We start from the raw sequence: 16,360 nt of genomic DNA on the forward strand, positions 1-16,360 counted from the left end.
GTTATGCTTTGAATTTTGAAGTTGTTTTTGCAAGTGTATAGGTTTGTGGGGAGATAATTACAATCATTTTTTGGCTTCTTTCATCTAGTCAGTTCTCAGACCTCTATTATATTGAATATAATCTCTTCTTCCGGGGAAGGATAAGAGAACATTAGCTAAGACTGAATTGTTGGCAATTATTTTTCCCGTCTCCCAAAAACATGATACAGGTGCCTGATAGGATAGTTTCGTTTTTTGTGTATCAGAAGGAGGGGAAAGAGAATTACCTTAGAAACATGTTTGAAGCACATGATGAAAATGAAAGTTTTTTTTTTTTTAAACCCTCTTAGAATCTATTTTCTTTGTGCCAGGTACCAGATGTTGATGTTGGCAGTGCTTAAGAGGGTCACAGGGCATTTAAAATCACTAGGCTGTGGGGAATAAAATTCCAGGTCTGTTGCACTGAAGATTATTTAAGATTTGTGTTTACCTAGTAGTAACTAGTACAAAAGTACTGGTTCTGTGTGAGCCCTTTTTAAATAAGTACCTTAGAAATACATGATCAATGAAATTGCTACAAAATAGATTTATGTTCCAGTGGCTGTTCTTAGATTTACCAAGGTCACAGGTTCCATTTGAGTCTCCATTTCTGGATGTGAAAAGCAGATTGCTTTGGACTTTGTTAGGCATGAATTGCCTTACTTTTAAGCTATTTGTTTCATATTAGAGGACACAATTGTATACATGTTATGTATGGTTATATGCATGTGCAGAAAAGGCTTATAAATCATATTTAGATGATATTTCCTTTACATCCTCCAGAAGTGGAATTTTGAGAAGGAAACAGGACTTTATACCCCTCTCTACGTAGTTTCTTCTTTAGGTGAGCTGAAGTTCCTTTTCTTACTGATAAGATTATATAGGAGGAATAAGTTTTCCTGGACCTTCTTAGGGTCCTTGACTGGGTCTGAAAATTAAACTAAAAAAGCTTAACAGGAGAAAAGCATACAAATTTATTAAACTAAAAAAGCTTAACAGGAGAAAAGCATACAAATTTATTTAATGTAAGTTTTATGTGTCATGGAGACTTTTGTAAGAAATGAAGACCCAAAGAAATAGACCCGAGTATTTTACGCTAGGTTTGATGAAGAGTATACAGTTGTGGAGGAAGGTGATAGGGTAAGAATATGAGGTAGTTATAGTAAACCAGAGGAAACTTAGCAAGGCCTGTTAGAATTCTTCTCTGCATCCCTTTTTCTTTGGAGATAGGGATACACCTTTCCTCTTGGTGTAGGGAAGGCATCTTGCATATGGCCTTTTATGGCCTGTTTCCAGTAAGAAGGGCCAGGAGAAGGTCAGCATAACCTTCCTGATTGTGCCATTTTCTCAGATTCCTTCAGCTTAAGATATTCAATATGCCAGCCTACTTAATACAGTTAATAATTGCAGTGCAAAAAAAAAAAAAAAAAAGGATTTTAGAAAATAAAGATTGGAAAAAATAAAACCAGTTTTCACATGAGTACCTATTTATGCTCATTATAGATTATTATTTCTTCTGTTTTGGTGGGTGTAGTACTGGGAGGTATTAGATTGTGACCTTACTGAGCTTTTCCAAAGGATTTTTAAGTTTTTTTTTTTTTTTCCTGTAGTTATATCATTAACATTTTATTCAAGAAATTTTAATTTATTTATAAATGCAGTGGAATTCAGTTTTTCTAAGCTACATTTTCCTGTTCTTGTCTGAAGAAACTAGTTTCTTTTTCTGTAGAAAAGGAAATATTTTAATAGTCTAGCAGTCAGGAAAAAAAAAAATTGGAAGAAAATAGGCCAGTATGTCATCAGTTGTTGCCTCTGAGTACTGGGATTATGACTAATTTCTGTTGTTTTTTTTTTTTTTTTTTTAAGATTTACTTATTTTAGAGAGACAGAGAAAGTATGAGCAGGAGGAGCAGAGGGAGAGGAAGAGAGAATCCAAACTGACTCTGGCTGAACATGGAGCCCCCTGCAGGGCTCAGTCTCATGACCTTGAGATCACAACCTGAGCCAAAACCAAGAGTCAGGTGCTTAACTGATTGTGCCACTTAGGCACCCCGAATTTGTTTCTTCATGCTTTTCTACGCTTTCAAGATTTTCTGTAGCTAAAGTATATTGCATTTAGAATCTGAAAAAAAGGAAAAGGCATATGTGTATTTTAGCAGATTTTCACATGCCTAAGGAGTCAAACATTGCCTGTTCTATTTATTGCAGAAACTGGAACCTTGGTTCTAGGCAATTAAAAAACAAAGCCCTGGGGTACCTTGGTGGCTCAGTGGGTTAAGCCTCTGCCTTCAAATCAGGTCATGATCCTAGAGTCCTGGGATCGGGACGCATTGGGCTCTCTGCTCAGCAGGGATCCTGCTTCCCTATCTCTCTTTGCCTGCCTCTCTGTCTACTTGTGATCTCTCTATCTCTGTCAAATAAATAAAATCTTAAAAAAAAAATAAAAAACAAAGCCCTGTTGATGTTTATATAGCTTCCATAGCTACCTGCTGTTTGAATTGGAAGTACCTACATTCACAGACAACCTTCTCATGGGGTTTGCTGTTGACCAAAGGAAGCAGTTGTGTTTAGGACTTAAATGGCAGAAAGGGCTCACCACTGTCATTACTGCCACATGGGTCTTTACCCACTACTTCCTGTGTGTGTGTATTCTGTGGACATATGTTCATTATATGTGTAATGCCCATTCAGTGTATTTGTGCAGTGGAAGTGGATTCACAAGGCAGTGAGAGGAATCGTGGGGTAATTTCATCGTTTCCTCTATCATGTTTCTATAGTTTAGTGGACAGTGCAAAATGAATACCTGCCTGTGGGTAGATGCACTTAAGCTCCTCTTACAATTCATAAAGTTTCGAATGTTACTTCTAGTTGGGGGAACTTCTTTAGACCATAACATGCTACAGTTATTTGAAAAAATTGCATAGAAAATTGGTGTTTGAGCCCAGAAGATTGCTTTGTTACTTTTTAAGTGTGATTTTGGGGCTCGTACTTTTAACCTCTGAACTTTGTTGTCCTTATCTGTAAAATGGGGATAGTAATAATGCCTTCCATTAGAAGCCATTAGGGGATATATGAAATTCTTTTGTAACTCCATATACGTTTCATTTATTGACTAAGCCACTCTTGGCAGACTACCTAACTTTGAATGGAGGTGATTTGGATCACATCCCTGAGTTCACAGCCTAGAGCCAAATTGCATTTGTCCATTCTGCTTAGAAGAGGGGAGGTCAAAGATATATAGCTTTAATCTTATGTTTTTCAGAGACTATGCCTACTCTAGCCCCCATAGGTTCCATTAAAATACTCAAAAATAATTCCTTTTCTTTTCCTAATGACTTGACAGAAATTTAGAATTGAAAGAAATTAGTAACAACCAATCTTTCCTTCATACTTCCAGATCAATGAAAGAGATTCTTGGGTACTGGAGACCAAAGAAAAAAATCAGTAGGAATGCTCAGGGTGAATTGATGGGTTGCAGAGCTGGTAATTACTTTCATAGAGCTAAAACATTAGCTTAATATATGGAAGCAGAGTAGATGAAAATCGGGATTTGGACGCCTTTCCCCAGGGCTCTGATGGATATCCCACACTTTCCTTCTGGAGGCAGCCTTCTCTTTGATGGGATAGCTCTCCTTTCTTTCCTGGGACTTGATACGGATTTTCATGCCCCACCCTGGTAGACCTTTTGTTTTGGTTATCCTGGACAGTTGCTGATAAATATGTATTTTTGTTTAGGTCAGCCAGCTTTCACGGTGGGAGGAAACGTCTGTCCCTCAAGAGTTTTCAGCTGGATACCAGATATTGACAGATTGTGCTCATCATGGGGTTCAAATTTCTAGAATTACGAAGCTTTAGGTTTTGGGCTTTTGTTGCCAAGGAGGTTTTACTTTTATTTAAGATTTATATGAGAAAGAGAGTGAGCGTGTGAGCATGAGCAGGAGGGACAGAGGGAGAGTGAGAGAAATTCTGAAGCAGACTCCGCACTGAGGGAGGAGCCCAACACCGGGAACAGTCTCACAACTGTGAGATCATGACCTGAGCTGAGACTAAGAGTCAGACACTTAACCTACTGCACCACCTAGGTGCCCCTAGGAGGTTTCACTTTTAAAGCTAACATGTGTTGATTGTTTATAACTTCCTGGTGTGCTATGCTATGAAAGATGGCGAGCCCATAATGAGATTTAGTGACATGATTATTTAGTGATATGTGTTTGCCCCCAAGGGGCACATATATATATTCAGGTGATAGTCAAATCCATAGTACATGAGAGCTCATTTAATCTACAATGCTGTCAGCCCCAGCCCTTCTATTATACAGTAGAGAATTGGATATCTAGAGAGAAATAACTATTACAAATTATTAGAGCCAAGAATGGATTTGAATTGAAGTTTTCTGGGTTCAAGTTGCTTGTTACTTTATGGGAATAAGAAAAGTAGCTACCTTATGGAATTTAGAAAGAATTAAATCCAAGAAAATCTATATTAAGAGTTAGGAACAGTGAGTGACATGGAATAAGACTTAAAAAAATGAAAGCTATCGGGCACCTGGATGGCTCAGTGGGTTAAAGCCTCTGCCTTTGGCTCAGGTCATGATCCCAGGGTCCTGGGATAGAGCCCCGCAATGGGCTCTCTGCTCCGTGGGGAGCCTGCTTCATCCTCTCTCTCTGCCTGACTTTCTGCCTAGTTGTGATCTCTCTCTGTCAAATAAATAAATAAAATGTTTAAAAAAAAAAAATGAAAGCGATCATCATGGTCCTCTTCCTGTTTACTTACTGTCCTCTTCCTGTTTAGTATTACTATCATTACTACCACTGCTGGGCTTTGTAAGATAGACGGTTCTTTGGTGTGTGCCATGTTGGAGAAGCTTTTGCTAATAAATGGAAACAGGTACTCAATTTATCATGATTCTATCTAAAGAAAATTCCACAATGTTGGGCACTTTCACTTCCATATAGACCCATGAAAGGCATTAGCAAAAGATAATTGATAATTTGTAATCCTAATTTTGAATTCTGTACATTTTGCGTATATTAATGGGTTAGTAATATTTCAAACCTATGAAGCTTTATCAAATGTGATTCTCTTGAACTATATCCTTTTAATAGCAGGGGTTCTGTGGAATCATGATTCATGGCTCTGCACTCTCCTGTACTTCCTTGTCTCTGTAGATATCTACATGGAATATGTAATATTTCAAGTATTTAAGTTTCCTAATCTGTCAGCACAGAGCTTTCATTTGGAAGACTTTAGTTATGAAATATATTCTGATGTAATTATTATTTTTTTAAAGATTTTATTTATTTGATAGAGAGCAAGGAAGCACAACAGGGGGAATGGCAGAAAGAGAGGGAGAAGCAGTCTCCCTGCTAAGCAGGAAGCCCATGTGGGGGACCCCAGGATCATGACCTGAGCCCAAGGCAGGCGCTTAACTGACTGAGCCACGAGATCCCATCTAATGAAACTATTTAAAAGATCAGACTTTTGAGGAATTTCTAGTGACATGGAAATATACGCCAATATATTAGTTGAAAAGAAGTAGACACAAACTGACAAACTGTAGATAGTATGACCCCAATTTTGTGGCACATAAGAAGATTGTGTGTGGGGTGCGCCTGGGTGGCTCAGTGGGTTAAAGCCTCTGCCTTCAGCTCAGGTCATCATCCCAGGGTCCTGGGATCGAGCCCCGCATCGGGCTCTGTGCTCAGCGGGGAGCCTGCTTCCCCCTCTCTCTCTACTCGAGATCTCTCTCTCTGTGTCAAATAAACAAATAAAATCTTAAAAAAAAAAAAAGAGTGTGTGTGTGTGTGTGTGTGTATACATATATATATGTATATATATATATGTATATATATATATGAAATGCTAGATGGTAATGTACCAAATGAGAATAGCATTACCTATTCTCTGGGGAGATTAATAGCTATTTTTAAAATTTTTTACAAATTTTTTTTTTTACTTTATTTGCATTACCTGCAACTCACTTCTTATACTTTATATAAATTATGTAAGAAGAAAGAAATAAAGTCAGTTGTGCTTTGGTAAGAGTGATTGGTGAATGCCTGTTTGTGTTATAGCAGGTCTGACTCTGATGTATTTGCATTCAGTCTCAGGCAGTGTAGACTCATAGAAAGAGTGTGGACTCTGGAGTCAGGTTGGTGTGGGATTCCAGCCTGCTGCCTTCTTAAGAGCTTTGGGATGAGGCACATTGCCTTTCTGAGCCTTAGTTGTCATTAAACCCAGATGCTGTCTCCTTTGCAAGGTTTCTTAGTTCTGAAAGCAGCTTGCTCTGAGAGGTGCTTGGTAAATATTTGTTCTTTTTCTCCTCCCAACTACAACTCTTAACCTCCCAGCCCCCTACCCCAAATTCCACAAGGATTAATTCAGGGAATAAAGAAACTTGGAAAAAAGTTTCAGTGTCATATTAGTATGTTCAGTGGTTTGCCTTTTCAGTCATCTTTCTACTGTAAGTCTCACATCCTTGGGAATCAAACTCCTGACCATCAGGAAGTGTCTTACTTCAAAGGATAAGGAAACTGAGCAAACCAAAATCATGGAGCAGTGTGAGAGCATGCTTCTCATCGAGAGCTGTCTGGGCAGTGTTGTGGAATAGAGTCTCCAGCCTCCTCTCCCTGGCAGTGATGTGGAGGGTGTGGGGAGGACTCTGGGGCTGAAGTAGCGTTTATAATACAGGGCTGTCTGGCCTTCCCTGAGCATTCTTTTCCCTTCCAGGATTCCTGTAATTGTCATCACATGGCTCAGTCTCCCAAATGTTTCTGGTATTGCAGTGACTTTTGGAGTGTGTTTAAAAAAAAAAAAAGCCAGAATTCTTTTGTGTCTGTTCTGTGGTATGTGGATGTGTACAGATCCTATATCTCAGGAATGAAAAGAAACCAGTCAGATGTGGAGCCCTCCTCATCATTTCTCTTGAGCCTTGCCAATTTCTTTGCTGATTCTTTTCTACCTGCACTGTTTTATAGGAAAAAAAAAGAAATAAGTGAGGGAAGATATAGGCAGTAGTCCTCCTTTCAGCCTTAGTCAGCTGACCTTTTGGTCTCATTACTTTTGGGGACTTTTGTAGAGCTTGCATCTCTTTTGGATCTATTAAAAGACTCAGAGTGAGAGTTGGATAGTGGGTGAATCCTGTGAGGAATGATTCAAAGCCTTGGACCCTGCCTGGGCATGGAAGAAAAGGGGGCATGGGAGACAGACCCTGAATTTCATCTGACAAAATTCTAATGACAGAAATTACAGCATTAATTGGCAAGGCAAGTATTAAGGTGGCAAGAACAACCAAAAAGCACAAAGGGAAAGATGAGATGTGTTCAAGGAGGAGTATGTAATACAGTGTAGTTTAAAAATGAGGAACGTTTTGAGGCGCCTGGCTGGCTCAGTCAGTAGAACATGTGATATTGATCTCCGGGTCCTGAGTTCAAGCTTCCTGTTGGGTGTGGAGCCTACTTTAGGAAAAAATGGGGGTGCCTGGCTGGCTCAGTAGGTGTAGCATTCAACTCTTGATCTCAAGGTTGTGACCAGCCTCATGTTGGTTGTAGAGATTACTTAAAAAATAAAATCTGGGGCGCCTGGGTAGCTCAGTGGGTTAAGCCGCTGCCTTCGGCTCAGGTCATGGTCTCAGGGTCCTGGGATCGAGTCCCGCATCGGGCTCTCTGCTCAGCAGGGAGCCTGCTTCCTCCTCTCTCTCTGCCTGCCTCTCTGCCTGCTTGTGATCTCTCTCTGTCAAATAAATAAATAAAATCTTTTAAAAAAAAATAAATAAAAAATAAAATAAAATAAAATCTTAGGGGTGCCTAGATAGCTCAGTCAGTTGAGCGTCTGCCTTTGGCTCAGATCATGATCCCAAGGTCCTGAGATCGAACCCTGTGTCTGGCTCTTTGCTTAGCAGGGAGCTTGGTTCTCTCTCTGCCTCTTACCCCCCACCTTGTGTGTGCGCTCTCTCTCTCACTCGCTTATTCTCAACAAAATAAAATAAATAAAATCTTAAAAAAATATGAGAAAAGTTTCATGAATTTGTAGTCATACTTTGAGTAAGGGTCAGTCTAATGATTCCAATTTTAAGATTAATACTGTCTGTAAAGATGCAGAAGGAATGGCCTATGCCGTCAAAGACCATCGCATTCTGAGTTTTTGAAGGTATTTGAATTTTCCTTCATTGTAAGTCTGTAATTGAAAATCCAAATACAGGAAGATCTTGCATGGGGGTGTTTTTTTTATCAGATAATCTCTTACAATTTGACCTTCACTGCTTTCCTAGAAAGGCAAAAATTGTCTAGGTGAAAAGACAGCTAATTAAAAAAAAAAAAAAATGGAGCTATTGACACAACTACCCCGTATGTTTTCTCATCCCCTCATTCCCTAAGCGGAGACGGAGTAGAGAGGTGAGGTTGGATAGGATTGCTCAACTGGATCATATTGGGAATTGTAAAATTGAAAAGAACTGACACGTTTTTTTCTGATTAATGTTAGCTGAGAAACTGTACTTTTTAAAAGCTGCTTTGCTGGCTCTTACTCATCAAACTAGAAAAATAGTTCATTGCATTCTGGTGCCCCCATTGTCTTACGTTCGAGTGTTCTGTAAACTCAGAATCAGATCTAGATAGTGGTGTTAACTGTTGACTTCTTGACATAAAACTGCACTTTTACAGATGTCATATGAATCTTTAAAAACAATTGAGGTCAACAGTGATGTCTACGCAGAGAAGTATCTCTCTCTTTGCAAGTGTCTGGGGTGGGGAATGGGAATAAGCAAGCCGTTGATTTTAGCAATAATAAGAGACAACACATGATTAAAATAAGAAAAGTCTAAGTCGTGATGATTTTATTTATTTTGGCAATGGTTGGTCTAAGATTGGGCATGTGACTCAGTTCTGGCTATTAATTTGTAAGAGGAAGTCTGCAGGGAGAGGGTAGTGAAAGTCTCCTGTCTGAAATGAAAAGCAAATGATGGCTTGGAATTTGGCTGTGCTGCTTACCAAGGCAGTGAGCAAACATGAGGATGGACACTGAGATAGGAAAGGCAGAGCTGGTATCATTGACACCCTGACTACATGTTTGTTCTGTGAGGCAACTAGTTGTTTAAAATCAACTGGATTTTCTGTTACCTGGGACCAGCCCAATTTCTATCTAATAAAATGCTTCTATGCTTTATTATGCTCCTTCTATTATTTTCCTTTCAGATTTGTGAGGTAGTTTTTTTTTTTTTTAAGATTTTATTTATTTGTCAGAGAGAGAGAAAGAGTATGCACAAGCAGGCAGAGGCAGAGAGAGAAGCAGGCTCCCCACTGAGCGAAGAGCCCGATGCAGGCTTCCATCCCAGGCCCCTGGAATCATGACCTGAGCTGAAGGCAGCAGCTTAACCAGTTGAGCCACCCAGGCATCCCTGTGAAGTAGTTCTTAAAATCTGTAAGTCACACAACCCACTATGTATCATTTAAAGTATTTTCTATTTCAGGACATAAAAGACAGATTCTCCTTTTCGGTGGGATTGAAAACTAAACTGCCCCTTCCCAAAGCAGGTGCACCTCTGCCAGTGACGTCTTGTTGACCATCTCGTTTCACCAGTGACGGAACCTTGGTGAAGGTGTGATGGGACAAACATGTTTACATTTGGTTTGTATTAATTTATTTTGTTTCTGTTCTTTGGAAACTGGATAGTCTTTGCTTAGCAACTTTTTTTCTGCTTTGGATTATTAGGATTGATAAGAGGAGAAAAGAAGTATTGGGTATTGTTAGAATAGTTATTCAGTTTTTAGTTGGTATTCCTTTGGGCGATAAGTTTTATTTGCTGTCTCTCTTTGTTGGCAGTCCTGTTGCTATATTTAAGCCCCCTCTTGCAGTATATTTTACTGTTCAGTAAAGAGAACTCACTTTATTTCCCAAGATGAATTATAATTAGGACTGCTTTGTACTAAGACTCTTTCTCACTTAATACCCCTAAGGAGATACAAATGTTCTAAATGTGTCCTTCTGAATGGACTATATTTTGAGAGGAATCTACTTACTGTTTTCAACTAATTCTGTTGCTTTCATATCATACATCCTTATTAGACTCTAGTGTTTCTGTTCCATATGGAATTCCTTGTGAAATCAGACCTTAACAAACAATGTTATTAACTTTCAGTGTCAGTGTTACTGAAAATGTCAATGAAATTTGTTGGTTCTACATATCTTGTTTTTATGGCACTCTTGATTTTTTATACACTCATGATAAATATAATTCCTTCACTATTCTTGCGAAATGAATTTTGTTTCTTAGTTCTTTTTTTTTTGGTATTTTTGTTTCTACTAACTAGCATAAAATAATTGAAGATATTTGAATTCTCCCACCTAGTTTTTTTGCTCCTTTTATAGTTCTGCTTAGCCCCTTGGATCTCTGGACATTGTGCATCTTTTTCCTTTTGCCAGAAAATGTCCCAATAGAACTGGATCCTATATTGAGTCATAGTGAATTGGGTTTATTCAATTTCTAGGATTCAGTGTTTTAACTTTCTTGATAACCATGTCCTTCTGTGGTCTGAGAAAGCAGTGAAAAAGTGAAGAAGTTCTGAAGAACTTGATCTATATAGTTATAATTTTTGAGCTCATAATTTTACTGCTCACTATTTGCATACCCTTGGACAAGTTATTTGACTTCTCAGAGAGTGCTTTAGTATTCTTCTATAAAATGGAGACTATAATGCTACTTACCTTGTAGGCTATTTTGAGAATTATATGAGAAAATTTAATGAAAAGATCTTTTGGTAGTGCTTGGTGCACACTAAGTGTACACTTGATGTGATGGTATTTGGTTGAATTTTTCAAAGTGCGTTTTAAAGTCCGTTTTTTCTTTAGAGTCTTCACAATGGCCCTGTGAAGAAGGAACTGTTATTTAACTGTATTTTATAGGGGAAGTCATAGAGGCACAGCATCACTTCATAACTTTGTTACTTGTAACTGAGTTTGGATTATAATCTATTTCCTCTAATTTGTTAGACTTGACTATGAATTGAGTTGTTAGGAAGTTGCCTTCATTTTGTGATGCTATAAGCTAGAAGGTATAGATGGGAAGGGCATAAATTCCAATTCCTTAAATTTGTCTCAGTGGTGAGCCAGTTGATTAATTCTAAAATTATTATAAATACAAATAATTCTTAGTTTGCACAGTTCCCATATGCACAATTTTCAGTTATTATAGTTAATTAAGTAACACCAGTTTCCAAAAAACACAGTTTAAATTTCACTTATAATGTTAGCTGTGAATAATTGTATGATAGTCCAACTAGCACACCCTGTAATATTTGGTCCTGAACAGACAGCAAAGCATGTGGCTGTGTTGCTTCTTGTCTCATTATAACATTTCATAAGAATGGGTAATGCAAAAGGGAATTGGCTGACAAAGATCAAGGTTGCAGCAAAGAAATGAAGAGTTGATAATACTTACAAAGAGATTTCTGGAAAAAATACCTTACCATGTAAATGTCAGCACTGCCACTGTTGTAGACACTCCATACATGCAGCCAGAGGAGCTCAGCGAAGGGTAATTGGGACAAATTAGGAAGGTAGCTGTGACTAAAAGGATGAAGACCTAACAGAGGAAAGGATGATGGCCAAAAACTTCACGTTAAATGAACTCCTCAGAGGAATACTGCAAGACACTAAAACACAGAGGATCAAATGTTGGAAGCTAGTTCAAACATAGAAATGTACCCCTTCACCAAGGGATCAAAAGATGCTCATTTGGTATTTTAAATTACACAGTGAAGGGATAGCATTATGAATGACACTTGATTTTTTTTAATAAAAGAAGAAACTTTTTAATTCTCAAAGCTTTGAATACTTAAAATTACAGTATACTAAATAAATGTTTGTTTTTCCATTTTCCTATGCATATATAGCTGATAGTTTTTAATGCTCTGACAAAACATGTTAGAGGTTGCAAAAAAATAATAATTTTCCTAATGATTGAGATTTGATGATTGAGATTGCTTTGTGTGGTTTCAACTTGCACGGTCATTTCACACTTCAGTTATTTGATGAAAGACCAGATTATTATGTCATAATGTATGTGTATAATATATATAATACATTTCTTTGAATGCAGTGATCGGGAAATATCAGGCATTATGAGAGCCTAGGGGAAGGGCATCCAACTTAATTAGCTTGGGAATTTGAGGGGTGGGAGAGACAGGGAGGCAGCCTGGAGGACTTAGGAGTTAATTGGGAAAAGCTGTGTTAAAGAGTGAGCCAGTGGTGAGAAGCTTGTGCAGGGAGAGTATAGGACATTTGAAAAAGTTGATTTTTGCTGGAATGTGGAAGGCAAGATGGGACAGATAAACAGTGCCATGGAACCTGTAGGCAATGGAAGAGTCCTTGGGGTTTTCCCCAATTTTTTTTATATTAGGGTAGGATTTATATAGAGTAAAATGAACCCATTTTAGTGTATAGTTTGATGTGTTTGATATAAGGCCCGTAACCAGCAGCAGAGTCAAGGCAAAGAACATTGATATCACCTCCTAAAATCCTCAGTGCTTCTGAGTAACTAAGCGCTCCTCTCACCCTCTCAACCACTGATCTGTTTTCTGGTCCTGTGGAGTTAATGCCCTTTCCAGAATGTCGTATCAATGGGATTATACAGTATGTAAACTTTTTTTAAAAATTTTTTTAAAGATTTTTATTTATTTATTTGACAGAGAGAGAGAGAGATCACAAGTAGGCAGAGGGGCAGGCAGAGAGAGATAGGAGGAAGCAGGCTCCCTGCTGAGCAGAGAGCCTGATGCGGGGCTCAAGCCCAGGACCCTGAGATCATGACCCGAGCTGAAGGCAGAGGCTTTAACCCACTGAGCCATCCAGGCGCCCCTACAGTATGTAAACTTTTAAGTGTGCTTTCTTTCTCTTAGTGTAATACTGCTGAGATTCATCCATGTTGTTGCATGTGAAAGCTTTTGGGCTATAAGCGAGAAATTTTTCTGGGATTTGTTTGGGGGATGGATGTGAGAGGCAAGAATAGAGGCAGTTACTCCAAGTTAGCCAGGTGCTAATGTAGGAGAGTTGCAAAGGTAGCGCTTGATTTGAGAGGTGCGTGGGAGGTGGAGTTGGTCTCAGCTGAACTTGGGAACACAGGAGTAACAATAGATGAGGAAGAGGAGACTCTGTATTTTGGATGTGTTGAGTGTGTGAGTGTGGGATTACCTTGAGGTGAAGTCCAGCAGGAGGTGGGCATGTGAAGAAGTTGATTTCCCCCCTTTCTTATCCTCAGGTTCTTGCCAAATCCAATTTGCTAAACATTGACCTTGCTTGATGAAAGGGCTCCCTGTTCTGTTCATCCTACCACATCATCATGAAAAATTTGCTTCCAAAGTCTTGTTTGGCCTTATTGCACTGTTGTTGAACAAACTTGTCGTTTTTTAGAAGAATGTCTTTACCAAATAGTATCAAATAACACCATTCATCTGCATTTAGCCATTGTTTTCCTTAGATGACTATATAAATGTTTCTAGAGAAGCTGTGGTCCTTGGAGCTGGATATCAGAGTTCAGTAGTCGTGAACCAGCCACAGGTCAGGGATTCTCTTTTGTTCTCTTTTCCATCAAAAGGTATTCTCGAGAACTATGTTTTTGTAGGGTGCTACATTTGAACCAGTTTGAACCTTATGGGATGGAAGTAGTGATGAAGGAACACAGTATTATCTGTATTTAAGATGTGGCTGACTATTTTCTGTGTAAGCTCTTGATTCAGTGAAGATCCTTAGGCTGCATCCAAACTAATAGGAGAATTATGTGTTTCATGAATGTCTACATCTGGCCTAGGAAGGGAAGTGGTGGGCAGTTGTTTGCCCCACTGATGAAGAACTTTTCAGAAAGGTGATTTACCACACAGTGGCCTGTACCTGAAAGGTATTGCCTGCAAAATTGGCTCATGGCCATAATTATAGCTAACACAGCATTTTATAGTCAGGACAGCTCCATAAGGTAGGTAATATTTTTTTCATCTCTTACGTGTGGGGAAACTGGAGTACAGAGAGGTCAAGTAACTTTCCCAGAGTCAGACAGCTAGTTCTGGTAGAGCTGGAATGCAAAGCCAAACCATGTGGCTCCATAGTCCATACTCTTATGTACACCATGCTGTTCTTAGAGTTCTAGAATGCTAACATGGGAAGGACTCACAGGAATTATTTTTTTTTCCTCACTCTTCATTTTATAGTTAAGATCAATGCAGGCTAGAGAGGCTCTGATGCCTCACTCAGGATCACGGAGAGATGGTGGAGGTAGAGCTTGTTATAGGGCCTATGCCACTCTCACAAATTTTATACCTTTGTCTTGGTTGCTTGTATCTGTGAAGAATAAAATTGAAGTAGGCAGACTGGCACAATTGGTGTTTAATTCCATCCTTTTCCTTGGCCTCCGCTCTCTCTTGCCTGGGAATGTACTAATTGGCTCTCTTCCTGCCCCCTCTGTTACTTTATTATTCCCAAGGGATTCTGGAATCACCATTACTGATTTTGAGCCTGTCCTGTTTGATCATTGTACGATCTTTGCTCTTTCCGTTCTCTTTTCAGTAACAATTGGGGAGGGGAGAAGCTGTCCAACCAGCTGGGTGAGAGTTGAGTGTGGGGATGAGAGAGGGAGAGGGGACACTTAAAGGATTGAGCTTATTGCACTGCAGATCAAAGACCTTCCCTTAGGGGTGCTGCCCTTTGTGATTTTGCTTTCCTGCTTCACCAATACCTACCAGAGTTTACCCCTCTACATTCTGTGCAGCGCATTTACTTGTCTACAATTGGAATTCAGAGCTAGAAAGACAGTGCCAATGAATTTGCTTGTCCCAAACACTTACAGACATGGAACAGGGCATCTGGGAGAGAAAAGGGAGCCAGGCCATGATAGTTTACATTTCATATTCGTTTTTATTTTATTTTAAGGAGCCACGTTTGGGGCAATAAATTAATTTTCTTTAACATTGTTAATCTTTCTTTTATAAAAAGTTCTTCATGTAAGCTTATTCAAATAGAGACTGATGTTTTTCTTCTGTTTCCTCCTTTTTCCCTCCCTTCCTTCCTTCCTCCCTTGTATAGTGGGTCCTTTGTGTGTAAAAATTTAACTCCTGATCTCGTCTCTTCCACCCAGAGTGAAGTCGAATATTAGTGTATTATGGTCATCTTTCTCCAGTGACTTACCCTTTCTCTACATTCTCTATAATTAAAAATGTCCTTCTCACAAACCATGAGCCACTGTGGTCTCTGAGAAATAAACTGAGGGTTTTGGAGGGAAGGGGGATGGGGGAGTTGGGTGAGCCTGGTGGTGAGTATTATGGGGGGCATGTATTGCATGGAGCACTGGGTGTGGTGCATAAACAATGAATTTTGGAACACTGAAAAAAAATTTTTAAAAAGTGCTCCTAAGAATATGTCTCTTGGGGGCGCCTGGGTGGGACAGTGGGTTAAGCCTCTCCTTCAGCTCAGGTCATGATCCCAGGGTTCTGGGATCAAGCCCCACATTGGGCTCTCTGCTCAGCAGGTAGTCTGCTTCCCTCTCTGTTCTGCCTGCCTCTCTGCCTCCTTGTGATGCCCCGCCCTCTGTCAAATAAATAAAATCTTTAAAAAAAAAAAAAAAGTCCTTCTCAGTTTCAACTCAAAATACCTGAAAAGACTCCTTGCTTACTTAAGAGAAGGCAAATCTCCCCAGGTAAGTTCCCATATGTTTTCTGTAAAAACTGGCACACACTTGCTTTGTATTTTACCCCTGTCCAATTAGATTGTTACAACAGTAATCAGCCAGTCTAAGCCACTCATCTGTTTTTGCCTGCATTTTCTTGGGTAATTTTAACTCCTTTGGTGCTGTGCAGGAAAGTTTGCTTCCTCCGATTACACAGAAGTGCCAGATTCCTGAGATCCACCTTCCATTCAGTTTCCTCAGGTGGCCGTTGAGCCGTAGGACTGTTCCTCTGCATAGAGGCGTGCTACCCTTCAAGGACCTGGGAAGGACCCCAGCAGATGTGCTCACACTGTCATGTCTTTTTCTGAGGTTTGCATATGTTTCTTGTGCTTTCTCTTGAAGAGGGTCCTCGAAAGCCTATGAGCTATAGGTCTTACCTAACCTGCATATGTCTTGAGTTGATCCAGTCAAGAAATACAAAGCAAGAGCTCTATCCCCTTAGTCACCTGATCCAGTGGCTTTCTCTGTGGACTTCCTGTTCTTCTTTTAATTCTTCTAGTTGTGGTCTCTGGAAATGCGGAACTGCTTTTCATCCACACTATCAGAAGGTAGAAACCACAACAGAAACTTTGCCAGAGAGATACTTTAAAACTTAGACAGTTAAGTTTTACATGGCAGTGGACACAGATTTGCTTAGTG

General features: G+C 39.4%; 1 protein-coding gene across 8 annotated transcripts in view; it reads left to right on the plus strand.

Annotated features, from left to right (window-relative positions):
* Positions 1-16,360, plus strand: part of BNC2 (basonuclin 2) — a 434,084-nt gene that overhangs the window by 75,153 nt on the left and 342,571 nt on the right. For 6 of the 8 annotated variants that reach the window (XM_032308901.1, XM_032308902.1, XM_032308903.1 and 3 more), the window contains exon 1: positions 9,363-9,642. The exons of the other annotated variants lie outside the window; for them this stretch is intronic. In XM_032308901.1, the coding sequence (XP_032164792.1) occupies positions 9,619-9,642 (24 nt within the window). In that variant the 5' untranslated portion in view covers positions 9,363-9,618. Of the gene's footprint in view, positions 1-9,362; positions 9,643-16,360 lie in introns of those variants that run through there. 8 annotated transcript variants of the gene reach the window in all.

Source organism: Mustela erminea, chromosome 12, assembly GCF_009829155.1.
Source record: "Mustela erminea isolate mMusErm1 chromosome 12, mMusErm1.Pri, whole genome shotgun sequence".
Lineage (NCBI taxonomy): Eukaryota > Metazoa > Chordata > Mammalia > Carnivora > Mustelidae > Mustela > Mustela erminea.